General features: G+C 37.8%; 1 protein-coding gene across 2 annotated transcripts; it reads right to left on the bottom strand.

The window, feature by feature from the left end:
- Positions 1 to 12,869: 12,869 nt before the first annotated feature.
- Positions 12,870 to 21,172, bottom strand: LOC116119610 (inositol transporter 1-like). 2 transcript variants are annotated; one of them, XM_031405552.1, is made up of 6 exons: positions 20,608 to 21,172; positions 19,068 to 19,138; positions 18,257 to 18,592; positions 15,514 to 15,621; positions 15,111 to 15,296; positions 12,870 to 13,893 (listed from the first exon to the last, which is right to left on the bottom strand). In XM_031405552.1, the coding sequence occupies exons 1-6, from the start codon at positions 20,747 to 20,749 to the stop codon at positions 13,243 to 13,245; spliced, it is 1,494 nt and encodes a 497-aa protein (XP_031261412.1). In that variant the 5' UTR covers positions 20,750 to 21,172; the 3' UTR covers positions 12,870 to 13,242. The 2 variants fall into 2 exon arrangements, with proteins under 2 accessions (XP_031261412.1, XP_031261411.1); XM_031405551.1 differs by having other exon boundaries at positions 15,111 to 15,335.
- Positions 21,173 to 24,525: the final 3,353 nt, after the last annotated feature.

The raw sequence follows: 24,525 nt of genomic DNA on the forward strand, positions 1-24,525 counted from the left end.
TTTTTTGGTTTTTGTTTTGCAGCCCTAGTTGTCGCTGAATGCAGATCTGATCAAGCTTCATTGTTGGACTTTCTCTAGTCAACATACTCAACCTTGGTTTTTCCTCTTTTGTGAATTTCTTAACAAACTCAGAATTTGAAATGAGGGGCATATGTGTAACTTCCACTTCATGTCGCATTAAATGCAGCAGCCTTTGGCTACTTTCATCGCACAGTGGCAACTATAGTTATCCACCGCGAAGTCAAGGTGACGTGTGATGACGGTTATAATTATGGCAGTCTGACCGTTGATCGACCATCATGGATGATTGACATGTGGCCACGTCCAATGGCCAGATTGCTTGACGAATGGAGGGTTAGATTCACTATAGATTGACGACTATAGTCGAATCCTGCCTCTTTATCTCCCATAAACCACTATAAAGTGGGCAACTTCGTAGAAATCCTACACACTTTGTTCAATTTCCAGATTCTCTTCTCCTCTTCACTACTCTTTCGATTCACGGTGCTTTTCAGTGAGTTTCTTCCACCTTTACACTTCAGTAAGGCTACTTTCTCCTCCTTTACTTGTTTTTAAACCTTTTTGCGGTTGAGGGTGGCCATTGTCATGGCCACATTTAGCTTTTTAGGGTATTTTAAGTGGTTTCCTCCCGTTTTTGGGTTTAAGGAAGGTTTACGATGGTAATCATCGGAATCTTGGTAGCTTGCTTTTTCCTGTTGTCTGACACGAGCTACCTTGGTGCCTGAACTGAAAGCAAAGTGTGGATAGTTGCCGAATTTTTTAGCTTTGAGACTTGTTTCATTTTATTTCGAGTACCCAAGGCGAGCTTTCACATGTCTTCATCGAGTAGTCATAGAATTGATCGCATTTCGCCTCTCCAGTGGGCTCAACGGTTTCTAGGGATGTAATCCCTAGATTTTTGAGGATGTTGTTGCACGAAGCTTGGACCCCAATGCAGTGGGCTCTTCTGACCACGTTTCCATGGAGATTTCTCAATTGCAGAAATCTCCAGCCCATAGGCCCGGAAAGAACCACATTCCTCTATTGGGGCCGAGATATAAGGCACATAATTGAAGTTTATGTGCCTCAACTTTCCCTAAAGGCTCCGAAAGGCTTCTCCCACAAAAATCCCCCTGCCAGTTTGTGTGGCGGTCTTTGATACCCTCTTGAGTATGGAATGTTCATTCCCTCTCATTACTTCGTCGCTAACATTTTGGAACGGTTCGTATTGTTCCCCTTCAGTTGCAACGAACCGTACATAATTATAGTAGAATGTATATAGTGTACCGAGTAGCTAACTTGGGCGAGCTATCTTAAAGGAGCTTGTCCAATTGTATAGATTGAAAAAAAGTCAGATCAAATGTAGTATCTTTCCAAGACAGAAAAGCATATTTTAACGGTTTGGTCAATGTCCCAAAGAAAGTTTCGCACTGAGACTCTCAATATTTTTTCTACGAGGCCAGGGAGACCGACATTTTTGCTCCAGAAGCTAGTAAGATTCTGACCCTTGTGCGTGTAAAGAATGTCTTGAAGCTCGACCGTCGAACTAACCAAATTCCTTGCTTTCAGTAAGGTCGAGCAAAACTTTCTTCCTGAGCAGCTTATAGCGACTTCAAATTTCAACATTCTCTCTAAGGATAAGGGTAGCGTTACTAAGCTTATCATGCTTCCTCGGTTGAGAGAGTGCGGCTTCTGTGCCGGCGAAGCCAATTCAACACCATTCTTGAGAAAGGTAAGTGGTTAATTGCTCTTTTTTTTTTTTTTTTTTTGCTCTATTAGGTCGCTGACTGTTGTTTGCTTCTCCTTTCACAGATATGTGGCCAAAATCCCCAGGGCCTAAAAGAAAAACAACAACGTCATGGCTACAAAGAAACGTCGGTCACTCTGGTGAAGAAGCAGCCCGTTGATGCTGTCAAACACTTGGGTAGGGTGTCTCACGCCCAGTCCTCAAGTGCAATGGGGGCGAGCTTGAGAAGCCCAAGTGCCAAAAGCCCGCGACTGCCTCTAAGGCATCAAGGAAAAGGGTGCCCCCGACTCCAAAAGGGTCTGGCGAAGAAAACCCTCAAGTCCATTGGAGGCTAGGGGAAACAAAAGATGTCCGAGTAGCATGATGGCTCAGACAAGAAAGTGTTGGAGTACAAGAAACTCTAGCAAGAAGAAATTGACCAAGCCGCAGAAGGGCTTGGGAAAGTAAAAGACCGTCGAGCAAGAAGGTGGCTCGAGCAGGAGGTCTTAGGGCAAGCTAGTGGCCCTAAAAAATTTGTGACCAAGGGCTTGGCCAAAAGAAGTTTGTTCCCACGAGTGAAGCTGCCCTTCCCGTGGAAAGTAATCAACTCACCTCAACAAGAGAAAAATGAGGATAGCAACTCAAGTCCCTCGACACACTAATCAATAAGCTCCTCGAGCACTTGGTGTTGGGGCCACAACGATCAGGAATGTCATCACCCCACGGACTTTCATGGGTCTTAAAGATCATCTCCTCACCAGCAGCTGCAAGAGCATGCAGCTACGTGACCAAGGTGTAAACAGTTCGCCTCTTTTCCTTTTATATGTTTCTCCTTCTTCTCCACTGACTTTCCTTTCTTTTTCAGGCTTGCGTGGCGACCAAGCTCTATTCGATGAGACTTACCCCACATTGGAGGTACTCACCTAGGGTGGCCAAGGCGAAGAAGCTAATGAGGATGCCTTAGCTCACGTCGATGTGGTAGAAAAGAGAAGGACTTAAAGCAGGCCATGTTGAGCAACTCAAGGAAGAGTCAATGCCTCTGAATCAGAAAATGAGTTCCTTGAGAAAATCAAGGCGACCGCAACCACTCGACAAAGGCTGAGTGAAAACGGACGAGGTTGAAAAAGTTTGGCAAAACAACGGGTACCAACAACAAACTGAATTCCAAGCTTATCTCGGCTAAGAAGGCTACCTCGGACTGGGAGGCCAGTATGGAAGGCCTTGCTCGAGCTTACCAAGGAGGTGGAAGGTTGCAAAAGGGCCGAGGCGGAGGTTGACAACTCACTCAATATCGGGAGCTGAACTCGACCATCATGAGTCGTGATTGGGAAACGTCGGTCTTTCTCATGCAAAAGTTATGGGAACTCACCCTTCGCTCGAATTTTCCTTCCTTCCAAGAGCTTATGAGAGAGGTCGACAGATGAAACTAAGACCAGGGGCATGGAGTATGTCTATTCGGATGACTTTGAGCCTAACAGCGAAAATGAGAAGAAGAAAGGAGGGAGAGAGGATGCGGATTTTAAGCAAAAGGTTAGAGCCCCCTCCTTTAGCTACTCTCTCGCCTATTGTTGTCGACCTTCCCCGGTCGAGACTCCAAAGGAATGTCACTCCTGCCCTTAAGAGGTCGCCAAGACTCCCACTGTTGATAATCCTCCTACCCCCATTGGCGATGATCTCTCCGTCTTGCTGGCGAGATGCCCTGCCTCCTACTACTAGAGATTTATTATTATTATTATTATTATTATTATTATTATTATTATTATTATTATTATTTTTGTTTTTAGTTTAGTTTGTAACTAAACCAAAATCAATTAGAAAAATTCATTTTGCCCATTTCTTCGAGCAATGTTTTTTATTTTTGCAGAGTCGTTTCAATTGTCCTAATGACTTACTAGAAATTCGAATTTGCCCAATTATTGTAGCCCGCTACTTGAGAACTTTTCAAACATATGAGAAATCTTATGTGCACAACTCCGATTTTAGCCTAGTTGTCTATCTCGATTTTGTCACTAGTTTATAGTCGATTTTCCTTCAACGTGTTTTACTCGAGTTTTTCCAAGTTTAACTTCATTGATTTGGGGGTTTTTCCCATCATGAGATGAATTTTGGCGTGGCTTATAAGCTAAGCTGCCTTCTAACTCTTGACTCTGAGTTTTGGATGTGATCGTATAGGAAGAGATTTTGAAACATAGATATAAATGATGAACAAAATAACAATATAAAAGTGACGAATAAAATATTCATGAATATACCTCTTTTTTATTGAAAGAATTTGGCCATAAAAGACCTTACATTGAATATGAAAGAACACAAAACATAGTTGAAACCCAAACTGCTTATTGGTAATACCTTCGTAATGTGCTCGGCGTTCCATATCAATACAGCTTCACCATTAAGGTGTTCTAGTGGAAAGTTCCTAGTGCGAGCTTTTCCAAGATCCTGAAAGGACTTTCCCATTTGGGCCCAAGTACCCCCAGTTCAGGTTTTGTGTTCCGTGGAAAACCTTTTTGAGGATCAGGTTGCCCACTCTAAAGTCCCTGTTTTTGCCTTGAGTTGAGTATTGTCTACTCGCTGCTGGTAGAAGGTGGCCTTAGCTGAGACTTGACTCAACATTCTTCGATTAGTTCTAGTCTCAGGCGGAGAAGATCTTCGTTTGTTTCTTCTTATTAAGGACCTCTCTCCGAAACGAACTAATCCCCACTTCAACTAGGGTCATTGTTTCACACCAGTATGAAATTGATAACGAGGTTTCTCCTGTCGAGCTTCTGGTTGTCCTTCTGTAAGACCATAAGGTCTCGGGCAATTCCTCATCCCATCTTCCTTTAAGGGCATCAAGCTTCTTTTTTATTTTGTGCTTGATCATTTTATTTACAGCCTCTACTTGCCATTCGCTTGAGGCCGATAAACAACTTTGAAGCTTTTCTTGATGCCGAGCCTTTTGTAGAAAGATTTGAAGTCTTCGCAATCAAACTGCTTCCTATTATCAGTTATATAGTATGAGGAATTTCGAACCTACAAATGATTTCTTGTAGATGGAATCCTTTAGCTTGTTCGACGCAATGGTACTAAAGACTTAACTTATGCCCATTTGGAGAGTTGTACACTACACCCACTGCGAACTTAACCCCCATTTTCCTTGAGGTAAGCCTATTAGATCGATTCCCCAGATTGGAAATTGCCACAATTTGTCAACGTGGTCAACTCTTAGAGTGGAGCTTGCAGAGCATCTACAAATCTTTGACACTTGTCGCACTGGCTTACGAAGTCTGCTACGTCGTCAAAGACTATCGGCCAATAATAACCCTGGTGAAGCACCTTGCATGCTAGAGATCTGCCCCCTGCCGATTTCTACAAATGCCTTCGTGGATGTCTCTCAAGACATATTGTGCATCCTCGTGATCAACACACCGCAGAGCAGCAAATTGTACACACTTTTTTGTAGTTTATCATTGATGAGCGTGTACCAAGCTGACTTTGCTCGAAGTGTCTTGGCTTCACTTCTTCGTTCAGGCACTATCATCTCTTAGGTAAGCAATTATTGCATCCATTCAATTGTATCTCTATCCTGTTACTAAAACTTTCCTATGAACAGGATGCTAGGTTGGGAGAAATTTGACAGGTATTGAATCAGTCTTTTCTTGACTCATTACCAAAGCTAGGCGAGCTAACGCATCAGCCACTGAATTCTTCTCTCTCAGGATCTGAAAAACAACAAAAGATTTGAATTGTTTGAGCTCAGACAAAACCTATCGAAGATAGGATGTCATTATGTCCCCCTTTGCTTGATATTCCCTATGAATCTGACTGACCACGGCTGAGAGTTGCTATAGATCTTTATGACTCTACCCCCACTTATTTGGTGAGACGGATCCCCATGAGCATTGCTTCATACTCAGCCTTATTGTTTGAGGCAGCAAACGTGAATCTGACTTCAACTCGAATTAGGTTCCCATTAGGGTTTTCGAGCAAGAGCCCAGCTCCTACCCCCTTCTCATTCGAGGACCTGTCTACATATAGAGTCCACTGACATAGACTATCAAGCCTTGGTCTCTCTGGTCACTTGCTTCCAAGTGCTCGCTTTTGACGGCTCATTTCCTCCCTCGAGCTAATAGGGGAACTTTGAAATAAGATATGTCAAAGCTTGACCCTTTATGCTATCATCGGATGTACTTGATATCATGCTGACTCATCTCCATCGTCCAAACTATCAATCTACCCGATGCCTCGGGCTTCTGTATATTTTTCTAGTGGAATGTTCATCACATGCATGAGTACGCCTGGAAATAGGGCTACAGCTTCCAGCGATGATGACCATGGCATAGGCAAGCTTTTCCATCTCGGGTATCTTGTCCAGTGTCGAGCAACCTCTTGCTCACATAATACACCGGTCATTGCACCCCCCTCTTTGCATACCAAAGCCACACTATCGCGGACTTAGATACTGATAAATACAGAAGTAAGGCTCGCCTTGGATAGGCTTTGACGGCCAAGAGGGCTGCCCCAAGTGCTTCTTTAGTTTCTAGAATGTTTCTCACACTCTCTATCCATTTGAAAGCTTTGTTTCCCTTTAGGGTTTTGAAAAAAGGTAAGCACTTGTTTGTAGCTCGGGAGAGAACCTGCTAAGTATGACTACACACCTTGTCAAGCTTTAAACCTGCTTTTGTTGGTCAGCTCTTCATGTTCAAGAGAGCTTGAATCTTGTCTGGTTGGCTTCGACACCTCGTTGATTGATAAGAAAACCCATAAACTTTCCTGAGCTTACTCCAAAGCACACTTTAAAGGGTTGAGTCTCTTCTGTACCTTCTGGGGATTCAAACATTTCCCTAAGGTGCTCAATGTGGCTTTCGGTGACTTTTGATTTGACAGCATGTCGTCAATGTACACCTCTATTGTCTTGCCAATTTGCTCGACAAACATTTTGTTCACACAACGCTGATAGGTCGCTCCAACGTTTTTCAAGCCAAATGGCATTTCCCAGTAATAGTAAATACCTCGATCAGTAATAAATGTGGTGTGTCCTCATCAGGCTACTACATCAGATTTAATTATATCTCGAGTATGCATCCATCAACCTTAGTAGTGCGTTCTCACTATCGTATCTATTAATTGGTAGATATAGGGTAGCGAGAATCTGTCTTTGGGACAAGCTTTGTTCAAATTTTGCAGTCGACGCAAGTCCGCCACTTGCTATTCGACTTTTTCACACAAGAGTAGGTTGGCAAGCCAATCCGAGTATTTCACTCCCTAATGAAGTTGATGTTTAAGAGCTTGTCAACTTCATCTTTGACGCTTTGGACCGTTTTGCATCCATAGATAATCTTTTTTGTTTGATTGGTCGAGCTGCTAGGTCGACATTTACTATGTGACACATTAACTCGGACCTTATCCCCACTATATCTGCATGTACCCAGGCGAACACGTCAAGGTTTTTCTTTAGGAACCCCACCAAATTGTTTGTCATTCTTTGCTTAAACTGCTGCCATTTTCAACACGCGAGTTGGTCTTCCTCATTGACAGATACTTCTCGCAGCTCTTCTTTATTTATGTGATGATCTAGGGTGCCTCCAAGGTCCGAGGTTTGGCTTGGACCTATGATGACCGGTTCTCGGGAGCGACCATTTTAGTATAGCATGAATAGCCCGTTGTAGCATTCCCCGAGATTCTATCTTGTAACTCCTGATCATTTTGACCCCGCCTGGAGTTGAAACTCATTGCTTGGCAACGTACGAGGAGACTACACTCGAACATCTAGGATCGTCTTCCAAGAATGACAATATAAGTATTCAGGTAATTCACTCTATGAACTCCATCATCACCGTCCTGATTTGGGTTTTGCCCCCAAGGTCATGGGCAGGTCGATTGTTCCCTTGGGGACTAGGCTATCTTCGGCGAATCCATAGAGCGATGATGGACACGTCTTTAGGTCCTCGCTCTGTGAATCCATTTCTCGGAAAGCTCCAAAGAAGATGATGTTCTTGCACTGCCATTATCGACCCACTCTGAGTACTCAGGCTTGCCGATCCTGCGCGATCGCGATCGCATCTGGTTGTAGCAAGGAGACTCTTCACACTCTTCCACAGTGAATCCTATCACCTCACTTTCTTTCCTACGGCTTTGGCGGCTTCTGTTCACAGCTCATTACTCGAGAGACCGAGTCTGCCCTAGCCTTTTACCCATATTCTCTAAAAGCCCTTGAGCTTCCCGCTGTTGGGACCCTCATAGATCATGCCTATCAAGACTCGTTGTTGATCGGGGCTTGCTGGATCTGATTATTCTGCTCACCTGTACTTTCACGAGCTGGTGCCTCCTTGACAAATTCTTTTAGGTGGCCTCTTCAGATCATCTTCATGGCATCCTTTAGGACCCAACACTCATTGGTGATATGCCCGATGTCCCAGTGATCGAAAGTATTCTATCAATCTCTTCTACTAGAGCCCCTCTCATCTCTTAACCTCACAAACTTTATATATATAGTTATGTCTTAAGTGAGGGGGGTGTACCTGCATATCGCGGAAAAGGTTGCCTTTCCCCATGATTTTTTTTTTTTTTTTTTGCCTTTTTTGGAACCTGTTCTAGCCCCTTTCATTGCGGTCTTAGCCCCTTCATTTATCTAATGAGCAATCTTGTCTCCTATCTGGTGCTCTTCGTGGCGAGCTTTGCTAGGGTCGCTAGCGAGCTTTCACTCACTAATGTTTAGGAGCCATTTGGTAGAATTTTGTCAGGCTCACGTGTTCTTCACTTTGGAGCTCTTCCACATCTCCGTCTATAGCCTGATACCCGCAATTAGCAAAGTCTAGATTGACTCTTCAAATGCATCTATGACCTGTCTGTTCATTCTAGAACCTCGTTAGATACGAGGTCAACGTTTCATCTTTCTCCTGACGAATATTGCTCAAGTAGTTGAGTGGCATTGCGAACCGTCTCCTCGCTTGGAATTATATGGGTACAACGAAAGAATTGTTGCCAAGACTAATCAGTTTACCTTGAGCCTCTTGTACCACCTATTGGCATCCCCTACCATGTGACAACAAAGCAACGACATTTTGCCAAGTCACGACCTGATGTAACTCCATCAAGTTGTTGAAAAAGTCTAAGTGGTCTTTGGTCCCCTTTCCCGTCAAACTTGCTCTTTGGCATCTTAATCCTTGAGGAAGCGGGGCCTGGCGAACTTCGTCTGTGAATGGAGTGCTCACTATTTCTTTCACCATGTTGTTCTTACGGGCTCTTAGAACTTCGAGCATTCTTTGCACCCGATGTATTCTTCGTTATGGGATTGCCCTAGCTAGCTCTATTCAGCCTCACTTTGAGCAGGTGAGTTTGCAAATCTATTGCTTGTGACCTTATGTGCACACTGATGCGCGAGGTTGAGTCATGATGGCGGAGCTGGTAGGTGTTATCATACTCATCAGTGCGTTGCTCGCGACGTTAGTTAAAATCGAAACGTCGATCATTGTCGGTGGTGCGTATGACTCATCTCGCGAGCTTGCAGGTTTTAGTTCCCTTTGGCATGGGTTAAAATCGGCACGTTAACATTGGGGATATTGTCGAACAGGTCGAGTATCCCTCCGGTGCACCATTATCTTCATCCTCCCTTATGGGTTGTTTGCTTAGTCACCGGCTGAATTCTGACCTATTGGGTGACATCGGTGAACTCGACGATCAAGGTCTTGGGGTGTCGCTACTGGTTTCTCAACTTAACCACGTTTTGTTACACTGCCTGTGCAACCATTGTTCTGATCATCTCCCCCAGTTGACCATTCTCGGGATTCAACGTCCTTGCCCCTTGCTGCACCACGGCACTAGTGGTCGACACCTAGTGGCATCTTGATGCAACCCCTAGTGAGCGGTTTCCATGTTGTTGTCGTTTCTGGTGGTTGTTTTAATCTTGTACAAAAAATTGTAGGCCTTGATGATCGAGTCACTGGGATTGTTCGCCGGAAATTCTAAAATTTGACGGAGGCCCCCTTCTAGCGCCAAAATGTTGATACAATATTTGCACTAACTAGAGCAATCCGATTGATCTTAACGAATTGGAACTCATTTGTGCATGATTATGGATAACCACAATGTAATGAACCAAAAGCAGTAAAATAGTGCACAATGAGTTTTTAAAGTGGCTCAGTGAGTTATACTCTTGAGCCTACATGCAATGTTTTTGTACTTGCTTGAGAGTTTACAATAATGATCCTAATAATTGCTGACCCCCTTTCTCATCATTGGGGGGTTTATATACAGATTTTGTACAATGGAAAGAGCGAAAATAAAAGAATTAAAATTAAATTGAAATGCAACTCCGATATTCTCGCGATTAAGCGTTGAGATTGCGTCGAGATTACTGTCGATCTGAACCCTTTCGATATTCGATCCGAGGTTATCTGTGAGCTGGTTGAACAACTATAGGGATTGGTCGCAACTAGCTTGTGCTAGGTCGAGCTACATCTCGGCGAGCTTATGTTGGGTCGGACAATCAATTCATCGAACTGATTCTGGATCGAGCTATAATCTCACTAACTTCTGACTTCTCCGAGCTTGATAAGAAACACACACAGACAACCAAAAATAAATAAATGGCAAAATAAGAATAATGGAATAGTTAGATTATAATAAATAAGATCCATACCATATTATACAAATTTAATTAATTCATTACATATTAAGAAAAATATAAAACTCAATATTCCCTAAACTTAATAATTTATGGTTCCGTATTACCTTAAATCTACTCAATTGGTTTGTTGAATTATAGTTTATCTTTAAGAATTAGTACTTTTTATAGGCTTCGTTATATGATTTATGTATTTGATGTGTTTAGGGTACCAACAATATTGCTTTTCAAACATCAAATTCCGTGGAGGATAATTGTTATTGTATAATGTATTGATGATATAAAAGTTTCATTTGCAAATCTATTATTCGTCTAAACATGAAGTAGGTGAAGTACACACGCTTAATTTTAGATTTTATCAATAATAGGTCCGTTTGGTTTATATTTCATACCCATTCCCAATCATATTTCAAAATAACTGTTTGTCATTATAGAAATATTATTAATTTTATTCAATTACTTTGAACCCTTAAGTTTATTAATTTAATTAAACACCCTCAGAAAAAAGTTTAAAAATTAACAAAAACACCCCCACCCACCCATAGTTGCCAGATTCCGACAACCACCATCGTGGTAGGCGAAATCTGTCATAACGTTGTACAAACGACCGGAACTGGCCACTAATTCACTGATCTGGCCTTTTTTCGCCCAGATCCACTTTTGCGGCCATAGACGGCCAGATCTGCCTTTTCCTGCCAGATCCGACCAGTCTAGGTCATAACGTCATATTCTGACCCGATTCAGATGATGGTGCCGGATTTGGCACTGTGGGTATGGGGTGTTTTTGTTATTTCAAAATTTTTAGATATTGGGGTGTTTAGTTAAATTAGCAAACCTATTGGCTTTTTTTGTTAATTTTTAAATTTTACCTGTAATAATCACCCTACCCATATTATTTCTAAAATCCTATCCAAATAACAAACCAAACGGACATTAAATATTTATTTCATCTTTCAAATTTCAAATTTTTAAATATTATCTATTATGTCCTAAGATCAATTTTTGATATTGAAAAAATATAAACTAGGTACTTTTTATTATTGGCCTTTCTTATTTTTACCAAACTAAAGTCAATTTTAAAATGAAAATGATGTGCTTGATTCAATAACAAATTTCAGAAAAATGCTAATTAAATCATTTTTACTTTATCATAATTTTTAGAGTTAATAATTAATCCCTAAGGTATGACATAAAACAAATCCCCTTAAAGTTTTTGAAATAATAATAAATTCTTCAATGAAATTTTATGTGTTAAAATAAACAATAGAAGGACAATTTTGTAATTTTACTAATTCATAATAATATAAATTATACAACTTACTTACAACTATTAACAGTGGAGAAATTTTTATTTTTAAAAACATCAAGAACTAAATGTCATTACATTTACCTCTATTTTCCTATGGAGTCCTTCTACTTAATATTTTTTTTTTTTACTCAAAAATTAACATCTAAACATGAAGAAGGTGAAGACACGCGCTTAATTTTAGGCAATCTGCGGAGATGATAAGAACTAGAAAGTAAGGCAGTGAAGGCAGACAAATGGCCCATCAGTATACTGTCTGGTACTTAACTGTTCGTTTGTTTAGTCTCGCATTGTTATAGTGGCAAAATTGTCATTGGTACGTTTTGTGGGTTCATAATTTATTAAGTTTATATATGAAAATCTCTTTATTTTATACCAGTTGAAGTTTATAAATTGATCAAGTGCTAAAGCCGCATGAACCAATTATATCTCCATTGATTGCCCTTTACCTTTTCGTAAGGAAAAATATTTAATATTCATCTTTATCATAAATTTGGAGATGGATAAGTTTCAAATGCCACAATCTTTTAATTTATTAAATATTCAACCATGAGTTATTTTTGACATTTTCATATATATAATTATATATATTATATATATATTATATATATATATATATAATCTCATGAGTTTTTGATAACCAATATATCTCTTAAGATTAGTTTAAGGTTCATACTATTGTAACCACAATTCATGACTATTAATTCATGATGATCCAATGACTTAAAAATTGTCTAGTTACATTAAAATTTAACAAATTCAACTTCTCATCCAAATCTATTGATTATATTGAATCAATGGCTAAAATTTGTTTTTGTGTCAAAATTTGTGTTACATAACTTAACCCTTAGTTAATTATAAAGAATGAAACAATGTCCAATATTTACTTAATCTCAACAGTTAGCATCTGTAACACTGATGCAAAACTAAGAGACTCCCAAATAGATAGTCATTAGATATGAATTAGGTTTTGATTTCACATATTGCAAATTCTCATTGAAAGAAACACAATCTTTCCTTCAAAATTATTCAAATTTCAAAAGCTTCTTCAACTTAAAAGACATAATACCTATTAAAAGTTTAGAGATTTCAGATTAAAAAAACTCGTATCAAGAAAGGATCTTAATTTCTCGTAATAAAGTATTTTTCACCCTTACTACATCTAAGATTGGTCACTCCAATCCCATCTCTGGTCGTTGTTTATCAAGCCAAAATAACAGCTTCATTGATACAAAAACAAACAATATAAACAATTCCAATGTACCTTTACTAGAGGTACAACAAATCACTCTCGAGTACATGACTACACAAGCCTTATATCAACACAACAGTCTACTCGTCTCTCGTACATCCCTAAGGTTTATATGCCCGTGCATGATGACATTCTTAAACCATGGAACATAAAAGTTGATTCCATGGTCTGCGTGGATCGGGTTCATAGTAATAAACTTTACTTTATGCATCCATATGTACATCAATGATCTATAACCATGTTCGGAATCTCTAAATTCAGTACTAATTTTAAAATGCTACTCACCTTATCACGAACTTTACACTGTTGGAAATCTGTAAACTCGAAACACCGGTTCTGGGTTGTCACGAACCTTAGGGGTCATTTCCATGCTCCAGGAGGCTTTCTGTGTTGGAAATAGTGCCCCAAGCTCTCTCTTTCCAAATCTGTTCCACTTCAAGAAATGTCAATCCCTGAGTCTCTGGCACGAATACGATCACAAACACAATTGCAAGTACAGCAATGCAAGCGAGAATCAAGAAAGTGGCTCCGGTACCAACAGCATCAGCTACTGAAAGAAAGCTTTGGGCTACTATCAAGTTTGAGACCCAATTTACAGTAGCGGACATACCCCCACATGTCCCTCGGTATTGCTCAGGATACACCTCGGAGTTCACAGTCCATGGCACAGGTCCCATTCCAGGTGAGTAGAAAGCAATATATAGGGCTAATGCAAGAACTGCAATCCACCCATAGAGCCCACTAGAGGAACCAGATGATTCGGAAAAGAATGCCCAAGCGAGGAGGACAAGGGATAAAACTACACCAAATAAACTTGAGAGGGCCAACTTTTTCCTTCCAAAATGGTCAATTAGGTAAATCCCAACAATTGTTCCAACTGCGTTTAAAGCGGCAATAGCAAGAGATAGGAGAAGTGCGAGCTGGTTTGATTCGAAGCCGGCCATTTGAACAATTGTTGGGCTGTAGTACATAACTGTATTTATACCCGTGAACTGCTGAAAAGCCTGAGTAATCACAGATTTCAAAGTCACTACATAATTCTGACAATTTTTGTGCAACATTTTTTATATAGCTCTACTAATTTAATTAATGAAAAAGAATGGAGACCGTGACCTATATGCAAAATACTTCCAGCAGTAAAAATTGGAGTTGGGAGGTAGCTGTAAGGGTATGAAAAACAAAATAGCAGGCATTGGCAACAAAATTTAAATCCATCCACTTCCATATATATAATAATCCATGCCCGAGTGTTCACAAATTGGTATTAAAAAGATCTTTCTTTGGAGAAAAATATGAACCTGAAGCATGAAGTAAAACTTAAGATGCTACATCACAAGATTTGGAGCTGCTTTAGTCCAACTTGAGCTTGACTATTTCACCTATCTCATCTTAGTAAATGTTTCAAACATTCAGCTTCTCTTTAATGATATCGATAACCCAAATGGAAATGTAAACAATTCAAAAACAATCGTCTGTAGTATGTTGTCTATTTATTCAACTCTTAACACCATTTAATGCGAGTTTGCCTAAACCTTACCATCTAAACACTTATTGCAAAGGGAAATTTCTGATAATCACAGTCCATTAAAAACAAGAGTAATACTATACATACATCATTCTCATACAACATTATGTGGTAAGATATGATTGGCTAATTTAAAGTTAAAATTAAGCTTTCACCCAATCATATCTTGCCACATAATGTTGTATGAGAAATGTTGTATGAAAATGATGTATGTGTAGTATTATTCAAAAAACAAATAAGAACAATGAATCATCACAACAAAGCTCTACCCAAAAGGAAAGAAAAGAGGCAACTAACATCTTAACAGCTGATGATGCATAACTCTCAACCTGTATTAGCAGCAAGGACGTAGCCACACTATAACATATGAGTTCAATTGAACCCACTCGAACTTTTAAAAAAATAAAAATAAAAAAACCTTTATATATTATAGTATTTACAATTCTGACCCCACTGAGATTCATGTTGAACCCACTCAAACTTTGAAAAAAATAAAAAAATATTATATTTTATAATATTTACAATTTGGCCCCACTTAAATTCATATTGACCCCAAAAATTTTTTTTGTAGATTTATCAACTTAAATGTTTTGAACTCACTCACTAAAAATTCTGACTACGTCACTGATTAGCAGTAGAAAGAAAATCAGTGGTGTACAATTAATGAGGATAATCCAGTAAACTCTGAATTCGTACCTGAAGCCCAGCCCCAGCCAGAAATGCAAGTCTGATCTCTTTTCTTTTAAAAACATCCAAGTATCTGACAGTACTCTTTTTCTGGCGTTCTTCCTCTGAAGCAGCAGAAAGGTGATCAATTTCATCCTCTAACCGATCAATGTCATAAATTCTAGCAAGCACGGAAATGGCTTTATCTTTATCACTCTGTACATTAAGAATGGAAATGGCTTTATCTTTATCCCTCTGTACATTAAGAATCGAAAAATGGCTTTATCTTTATCACTCTGTACATTAAGAATGGAAGTGGCTTTATCTTTATCACTCTGTACATATAGAATGTTAATATGATAATGTGCCGAAAAAGAGAGAATTCACAAGTCACAGAATTAACTTTATAAGAGTTGACAGATATTTTTTGTACCTTCATAAAAAGCCACCGGGGAGACTCTGGCATAAAAAGCATCAAGACAAACTGAATGACAGCTGGCACACCTGATACTCCTAACATCCATCTCCATGTTCCAGGTACCTGTCCAAACAATATATGTGAGAATGATATGCAAAATAATAAGTGAAATTGTTTAAAATAGAGGATGTCTGTCTTGGCCAAAAATCGCTTAAGAAAACTAAAATCTACTCAAATCAAAACCTTCATCCAGCCAGGCCCTCTCTCAACCCTAAGAGAATAAAAACCTAAAGGAATTTCATCTCAACATTTTAACTCAGTAGTTAAAACTTTCCATCTAGGATGCAAAGCAAATTTGTTTATGTAATTAACTTGGTCAATATAACATCTCAGAACTTCCAAATATTATATTTTAAGTTAAGACATCATTAATTTTGCACACTATGAATAAGTCTTTTCAGTACATTCCACTTTTCTTACGAATTTATGGACATACAGCAGATTAAGCAAATATTTTTTTTTTGATATAGTACATTTCTAAATAAGTGGTATAGCACTGATTTATGCAAATCACTCTCTAGAACTGAGACCAAATTATGCAATCCGTTTTTATGCTACGGAGTGATGACTTCCATGCTTATTCATTTTATTTCCAGAACAGCTTTCGGACTAAACAAGATTACCAAAAACAAAAAAAAAAAAAAAAAAAAGAAGGAAAAAAATTTCAAAAACGAGACACTTATGCAGAGGACCAACAAAGTGTGACCTTTGTCAGGACCAAGGACAGAATAATTTTTCCATGTTGCCGAAGAAACAGAAAAGCTGCCAAAGCTGGAACATGAGAAACTGCAGCAAAGTAAAACTTAAGAATTGGGGTGGTAAGATATAAAAATGAATGTAGAGCTAACTAACCAAGCTATAGTTCTAAAGAATAAGCAAATATCTTACTTAATGCAAGCCTTAGATACCATTACTCAATATAAGGCAGTTAGCACCAGAGACCCGGCATTATCAAACATTCAACACAATTGATAATGGGATCAAAAATCTTCCACATCATGAATATATTAACCTATTAACTGATAGATACCCATCTAACAACTCAAACAATTGGGCTGGTAGTGGGCCTTTTGTGGGCGTGAGTAAAACTCTCCTTGAAAAACCGGCTTGCCAAGGGAGGGTGTCCAAACCCTTTATAACCCACATGCCCACCCTTTTCCCTTTCAATGTAAGATCCTAACATTAACCTATAAGAGAAATGTTAGCAACACTCATTTTCTCACTATATTGTCACTCTCCCTCTCCTCTTAACATAGAGAAAAACAATAACTCTCACTATAGTACCAACTTGCAACTTTCTTAGTCTTTCGTACATATGTCAAAAAGAAAATGAAAGAGTGAAAACAAGAATGAGAAAGAGAGTATCACCAGCATTTATCACTCCAAAATCCAAGTAGAACATTGCTTCTACAACAAATTAAAGTTTTGGTTTTAAAAGCAATAAAATCTTTTTTTCTTTTGCTTCAGTGAAACAAAACTGCTCTTTCTAGCTTTTTGTACAACTCTATTCAAGGAGACAACCAAAATTTTAAAGGCTAACCAAATAACACCTTAATGGAAACTATTTATTGAAGAAAAACTTTCAAACTCACTTCGCATGTCATTTTTCTTTTTATCTAAAATCAAAGCTTACACTTGCCATTAGCCAGCATTATAATAACTTAACTAAATGAGGAATCCATCTCATGCACATGCTATTTACATCACAATGTTATTGTAATCTAAAATATGCCAGAAAACAGGAGAGAATTCTTCAATTATGTGTCTCAAGGGGGGTTTCTTAAAATGCAAACCCGAAATTTTATCTTGGTAGTGCCTCTTCAAAACTGCAAAATAGAAACCTTTCACACAAGCTGAGATATATAATGAGCAGGGACATGACACAAATTTCCAGCAAGAATGGTCACATTGAAAAGAAGAACAATCTATAACTTAGAAAACCAATTCCTTCAAGAAGCAGAAAATCAATTCACTAATAACGGAAAAAGTGCAAAAAGGAAAATGTTATATCTATGCACTAGTTTCAGAACAAAATGATTTATTAACCAATAATTTAGATAACCCCTTTCACAATTGTAGTATTCAATGATATATAGCACCAGGAGCTGCATGATAATTTGAACCAAGTAGAAATAGGAAAGCGAATAACTGCCTAGCTCATTTAAATTAGAAAACATATAAATATCCCCAAAGTTTACTTGTAAGGTTATTTTACTAAAACCTTCTTCAACATTCCCCCTAAGGTTATTTTACTAAAACCTTCTTCAACATTCCCCCTTTTTTCCTATAAATAGGTTTTGTACCATAGCTTTTCAACATATCTTTTAAAAAAGTAAGATCAGTTTATCTATAAGAACAAAAGGTCTTTTTATTTTCTCAATCTCTGGCTAAATGTGATTTATTCAGCTCCTCACAAAAATTTCATTTTACTGACTAGCATGTAATGCCCAAACACTAGTTAGCAAAAACATTGCCAACCTAATTTCAATTTAATTTCTACCAAAAAAAGAAAAAAGTATAATATTCACTTCTTTTTCATACAGTGCTATTAGACCTCTTTAGGTTCGAATAAGAAAAAAACACAAAATGATAGCAAAGACATTCCATGTAACCAAAGTAATTTCTTATACACGGAATTTATCTACATAAATATTGCACGTTGATGAAAGCAAAGTAAATAAAGCAAGGTAAATCTGACCTCAGTAAAAGCAAGATTTACGAGGTAGGACAGAAACTGTCCACCAGTTATCATAAGTACATTTGTGCTAACAAGTCCACCTCTTACTTCTGATGGGGCTGCTTCAGCTATATATACTGGAGCAGTTACAGATGCCACACCCACACCCAGGCCAACTAAAAGCCGTCCCAATATTAGAACATATGGATCTGGAGCAGCGGCCATGACAATTGCTCCAGCTGTAAATACAATATCAGCAAGAAGAGTAGCTTTCTTACGTCCATATGCATCATTAATCCAACCACCTGATGCAGCTCCAATTATTGCACCAACCAAAGCCATGCTCACAATTGTTTCCTGACAACTTAAATGAATCAGAATGTTTCAAAAGAAGAAAAAGCAAACAAAATTAAATAAGGAAATCATAGAACTGGCAGGATAAATTCTAGGTTGCCTTCCTCCTCTCTCCCAACCACACAAACAAACACAACTCCACATGCCTAACACCCATCCAAGCACCCCCAACTCCTGCAAGAATAATCCTGCCGGCATTTCACTATGATAACAAGCTTCAATTGCCATCATCACCATCAATACCAATCATTACTGCCATCATAACCATCATTTAGTTCTCTGCTTTTCCCAACTCAACCAAAGACAATAAGAGGAAAAACTTTTTTTTTCTTTTTTTCTTTTTTTATATATATATATATATATTTTCTGCTTTCCCTTGATAACCACAAAATGCAATATATACATCAAAGGTAAAATAAACTCTACCATCTCATCAGAAGAAGAAAAACAAAATTTGGAAACTTTACTAGCTTGTTACCTGCAGGAAACTACTCTGTTTTACCACCTCAAAATCATCTTTTATATACAGAAGGGCTCCTGATATGACACCTGCAATAAAAAGTTTAAAATCGGATAACATTCTTAGAAATAAATAATGAAGAGAAGTTCAACCAGGATGAGCTATATACCACCTAAAATCAAATTCATAATTTACTCAGTAAGAAAGAAAGGTCCTCACTATCCAAAGAAAGCAGAAGCATAAATTTAACTCAAAGTTACAATAATTCGGTCTGCTTATTTATCTATTCCTAGTAGACTTGGTATTACCTTCTCTTATTTTAAAAGTAATAAGAATTTCTAGAATGACAATACTCATCACCAACTAATACTGGAAGTCGATGATAAATGAGCACCCATCCAGTAGAATCATTGGCTGCTCATTTATCTAGTGGGGAACATGTCTAAAGTTCAATTTGGATTACCATGTTAAAGCCACCTTCCATCTCCTATAGAGAAATCCCAAATTAAGCAAATTATGGCATTAAATTATAACACCAATCTTCGTAAAAATTTTGCACCTACAAGAACCATATATTATATTTACATAAATCTGGCCAAATCCAAAATTTGGAAAGTGCAGGGAGAGAATTCATATTAAAATTAAAATTGTCAGGGTGTTTCATTCACAATCTGAAAAAAGTTATCTGGAATTAAGATACTATTCTATCTAACGCCTCTTAATATGATATAGAACACCATAAACAAACTTTTTAGTGTTATTGGATTTTAAACTAGCTTTAGGATTTATTGAAAAAGTAATTTTGGAAACTCCAAAAAAAACAATGGAATTGTTACTTTTACAAAAAGAAATATCTATCTTATTCTAAAAAACAAAGAATTTTTATTCCAACAGCCCCTTCAGCTAAAGTCCAAACAGAAACTAGGTTAAATTCTTGAGACCAAATTTCTTACTTTCATTATCAAAAATAACATTAAAAACCACAAATTATCAACATGTCACATAACTAAAATCCATTTTCAAATCAGAAAAGTTGGCGAAACTAGCTTTCCCCTCCCGTATGCTTAGTCAAAAAGAGAAAGAAAAAGTATAAAACGCATCTTTAGCAACATCTTTGAAAGTGACTTGACCAAATCACTGTCGCCCCTGTACATTAATTGATGAAATCACTAAAATAACTGTGGAAGCTGCCATGTTGCTGGAGTGGTAAGGATAACCCCCCATACTCAGCCCTTGGATCAACTCCCAATCACTTTTTTGGAGTTGATGTAAGGGCTGAAATGGTGGCAAACTTACCCCACACCTACAGCACAAAATAAAGCACCGGAAATGTGTGATTATGTTAAGACTTTTATATTATTAAACATCAAAGTGAGAACACTAACCGCTAATGTTGTTGCTTAACATCACTAACAAACTTAACTGTAAATCCTACCGTAAGTATCACTCATGTAACATTACCGGACCAGTACGAAAATTTTTAAAAAACCGAGATCTCTCAGAATCCGGTACTGTTACTGGTACTGAAGCAAATTAAGAGAAAGAAAAAGTAGAATACCTGTATCGTAGCCGAATAGGAGTCCACCTATGCCGGCAATTACCGTCAATCCAAGAACGTACGAGTTACTGAAGTACGACATTCTCCTCTCCGGGAATGCGTCCAAGTAACCCGAACTACCGGGAATCGAATCCAACGTCATCGTTTTACACTGAAATTAACTTCAACAAACAAACAATCAAAACTGATCACTTCAAGATTCTTGACGATATTAAAAACGATTATTGCTTCAAGACTCTCGACGGTTAAAACTATCAAGAAATCACGGAAGTCAAAGAGGTCAAAATAAAGCTACTACTCCAGTCTATTCAAAAACGCAAAAACAAAATGATTGATTTTAATTTTGTGGAGAAGCTTCGAAAAGAAGACAACTGAAGCAGTTTTTTTAGAGCAACAATGTCTTCCCAACGACGACGTTTTGGTCGTCTAGAGGAGAGAACGGAGGGCAAGGAAGAATCAGAAATGAATTGAGAAAAGGATTTCGATTCTATCAGACGACGAATTTTCCCGAAATTTAGGGAAAATTTTTGTTCATGGGGAACTTGGGAGGAAAGAAGAAGGGAAGAGGTTGTTGAGAAAGAAACTGAGCCCAGACGGCGAGAAAACTTAAAAGGAAAATTTTGAAACGTAATTTTTATATATAAAATGATAGGTTGTTCTTGCAGGTGACTGAGGCAGCCAATAAAGTACTTACATTTGTTGGAGGAATCTGTGACTGTCGTGTGATTTTATCATTTTAATTAATTTATTTTCGCACTCACCCGTGTAATTTTTTACAACGTGGCGTTCTAGATAAGGGTTACTACAACATTTTTCACGAGATTACAACAGCCTTACGCGCGTTTTGTTCGCGTTGGTTTTACTCGCTTTTCTGGTTCTTTTAAGATTTCTACTTCAAATTTTGGGGTAATTTTTTTTTTTTTTTTTAAGGCTGGGTTATCTGGTCTGTTTATGCACACTTTAACTAATCTTTTGGGATATCAGAATTATTAGTTGATAAGAACTATAATAGCTACCTCTATTAGTAACTAGAACTCAAGACCTCTTGGTAATACACTCAAGAGTCTCCTATCGAACCACTCGAACATTCATAAGTAATTAATTTTGGGGTAAATTTTATTGGTCGAAGAGATTTAAAGTCTTCCAAAGATTTTCTAGAAAATATTAAAATGCTCCTATTGGCTAGAGCCGATAGTGGGCTGTGTCATGCCTAAAATTCAAGGCTCGTCGTGTTGTGCTATAGCCGCAGAAATTCGTAACTTGTCATGTCATGTCGGCCCATCAAATCTGAAAGCCCACGGCACGGCCCGCTATACAGCGTGCTGTGGGCCTAGCACACGGGGCAGCCCGCGTGCTTTGTAGGCCGACCTACAATTTTTTTTACTATTTATACATTATGGTAGTTTTAATTTATTATTAATAATTATTATAAAAATATTTTATATGTCCGATGAGCAGTAGAAAGAAAATCAGTGGTGTACAATTAATGAGGATAATCCAGTAAACTCTGAATTCGTACCTGAAGCCCAGCCCCAGCCAGAAATGCAAGTCTGATCTCTTTTCTTTAAAAACATCCAAGTATCGACAGTACTCTTTTTCTGGCGTTCTTCCTCTGAAGCAGCAGAAAGGTGATCAATTTCATCCTAACCGATCAATGTCATAATTCTAGCAAGCACGGAAATGGCTTTATCTTTATCACTCTGTACATTAAGAATGGAAATGGCTTATCTTTATCCTGTACATTAAGAATCGAAAAAGGCTTATCTTTATCACTCTGTAAAAAGAATGGAAGTGGCTTTATCTTTATCACTCTGTACATATAGAATGTTAATATGATAATGTGCCGAAAAGAGAGAATCACAAGTCACAGAATTAACTTTATAAGAGTTGACAGATATTTTTTGTACCTTCATAAAAAGCCACCGGGGAGACTCTGGCATAAAAAGCATCAAGACAACTGAATGACAGCTGGCACACCTGATACTCCTAACATCCATCTCCATGTTCCAGGTACTGTCCAAACAAATATGTGAGAATGATATGCAAAATATAAAGTGAAATTGTTTAAATAGAGGATGTCTTCTTGGCCAAAAATCGCTTAAGAAAACTAAAATCTACTCAAATCAAAACCTTCATCCAGCCAGGCCCTCTCTCAACCCTAAGAGAATAAAAACCTAAAGGAATTTCATCTCAACATTTACTCAGTAGTTAAAACTTTCCATCTAGGATGCAAAGCAAATTTGTTTATGTAATTAACTTGGTCAATATAACATCTCAGAATTCCAAATATTATATTTAGTTAAGACATCATTAATTTTGCACACTATGAATAAGTCTTTTCAGTACATTCCACTTTTCTTACGAATTTATGGACATACAGAGATTAGCAAAATTTTTTTTTTTGATATAGTACATTTCTAAATAAGTGGGTATAGCACTGATTTATGCAAATCACTCTCTAGAACTGAGACCAAATTATGCAATCCGTTTTTATGCTACGAGTGATGATTCCATGCTTATTCATTTTATTTCCAGAACAGCTTTCGGACTAAACAAGAATACAAAAACAAAAAAAAAAAAAAAAAGGAAAAAAATTTCAAAAACGAGACACTTATGCAGAGGACCAACAAAGTGTGACCTTTGTCAGGAACAAGGACAGAATAATTTTTCCATGTTGCCGGAAGAAAAGAAAAGCTGCCAAGCGGAACATGAAAACTGCAGCAAAGTAAAACTTAAGAATTGGGGTGGTAGATAAAAATGAATGTAGAGCTAACTAACCAAGCTATAGTTCTAAAGAATAAGCAAATATCTTACTTAATGCAAGCCTTAGATACCATTACCAATATAGGCAGTTAGCACAAGAGACCCGGCATTATCAAACATTCAACACAATTGATAATGGGATCAAAAATCTTCCACATCATGAATTATAACTATTAACTGATGAACCCATCTACAACAAACAATTGGGCTGGTAGTGGGCTTTGTGGGCGTGAGTAAAACTCTCCTTGAAAAACGGCTTGCCAAGGGAGGGTGTCAAACCCTTTAAACCCACATGCCCACCCTTTTCCCTTAATGTAGATCCTAACATAACATAAGAGAAATGTTAGCAACACTCATTTTCTCACTATTTGTCACTCTCCCTCTCCTCTTAACATAGAGAAAAACAATAACTCTCACTATAGTACCAACTTGCAACTTTCTTAGTCTTTCGTACATATGTCAAAGAAAAATGAAAGAGTGAAAACAAGAATGAGAAGAGAGGTATCACCAGCATTTTCACTCCAAAATCCAAGTAGAACATTGCTTCTACAACAAATTAAAGTTTTGGTTTTAAAAGCAATAAATCTTTTTTTTTTTGCTTCAGTGAAACAAAACTGCTCTTTCTAGCTTTTTGTACACTCTATCAAAGAGACAACCAAATTTTAAAGGCTAACCAAATAACACTTAATGGAAAGGTTTAAACTCACTTGCATGTCTTTTTCTTTTTATCAAAATCAAAGCTTACACTGCCATTAGCCAGCTATAATAACTTAACCAAACGAGGAATCCATCTCATGCACATGCTATTTACATCACAATGTTATTGTAATCTAAATATGCCAGAAAGGAGAGAATTCTTCAATTATGTGTCTCAAGGGGGGTTTCTTAAATGCAAACCCGAAATTTTATCTTGGTAGTGCCTCTTAAAACGCAAAATAGAAACCTTTCACACAAGCTGAGATATATAATGAGCAGGGACATGACACAAATTCCAGCAAGAATGGTCACATTGAAAAGAAGAACATCTATAACTTAGAAAACCAATTCCTTCAAGAAGCAGATAATCGATTCACTAATAACGGAAAAAGTGCAAAAGGAAAATTTTATTCTATACACTAGTTTCAGAACAAAATGATTTATTAACCAATAATTTAG

The sequence above is a fragment of the Pistacia vera genome, unplaced genomic scaffold (genome assembly GCF_008641045.1).
Source record: "Pistacia vera cultivar Batoury unplaced genomic scaffold, PisVer_v2 Contig897, whole genome shotgun sequence".
In the NCBI taxonomy this organism is placed as follows: Eukaryota; Viridiplantae; Streptophyta; class Magnoliopsida; order Sapindales; family Anacardiaceae; genus Pistacia; species Pistacia vera.

Bases quoted from the DNA above. Each gene is read 5' to 3' on its own strand.
- LOC116119610 (XM_031405551.1), bottom strand. From the start codon at position 20,749: ATGACGTTGGATTCGATTCCCGGTAGTTCGGGTTACTTGGACGCATTC. The intron at 19,139-20,607 runs GTATTCTACTTT...TTTTTATTGCAG, and splicing joins CCTATTCGGCTACGATACAG to GTGTCATATCAGGAGCCCTT. The intron at 18,593-19,067 runs GTAACAAGCTAG...TTAAGTTGTCAG, and splicing joins AACAGAGTAGTTTCCTGCAG to GAAACAATTGTGAGCATGGC.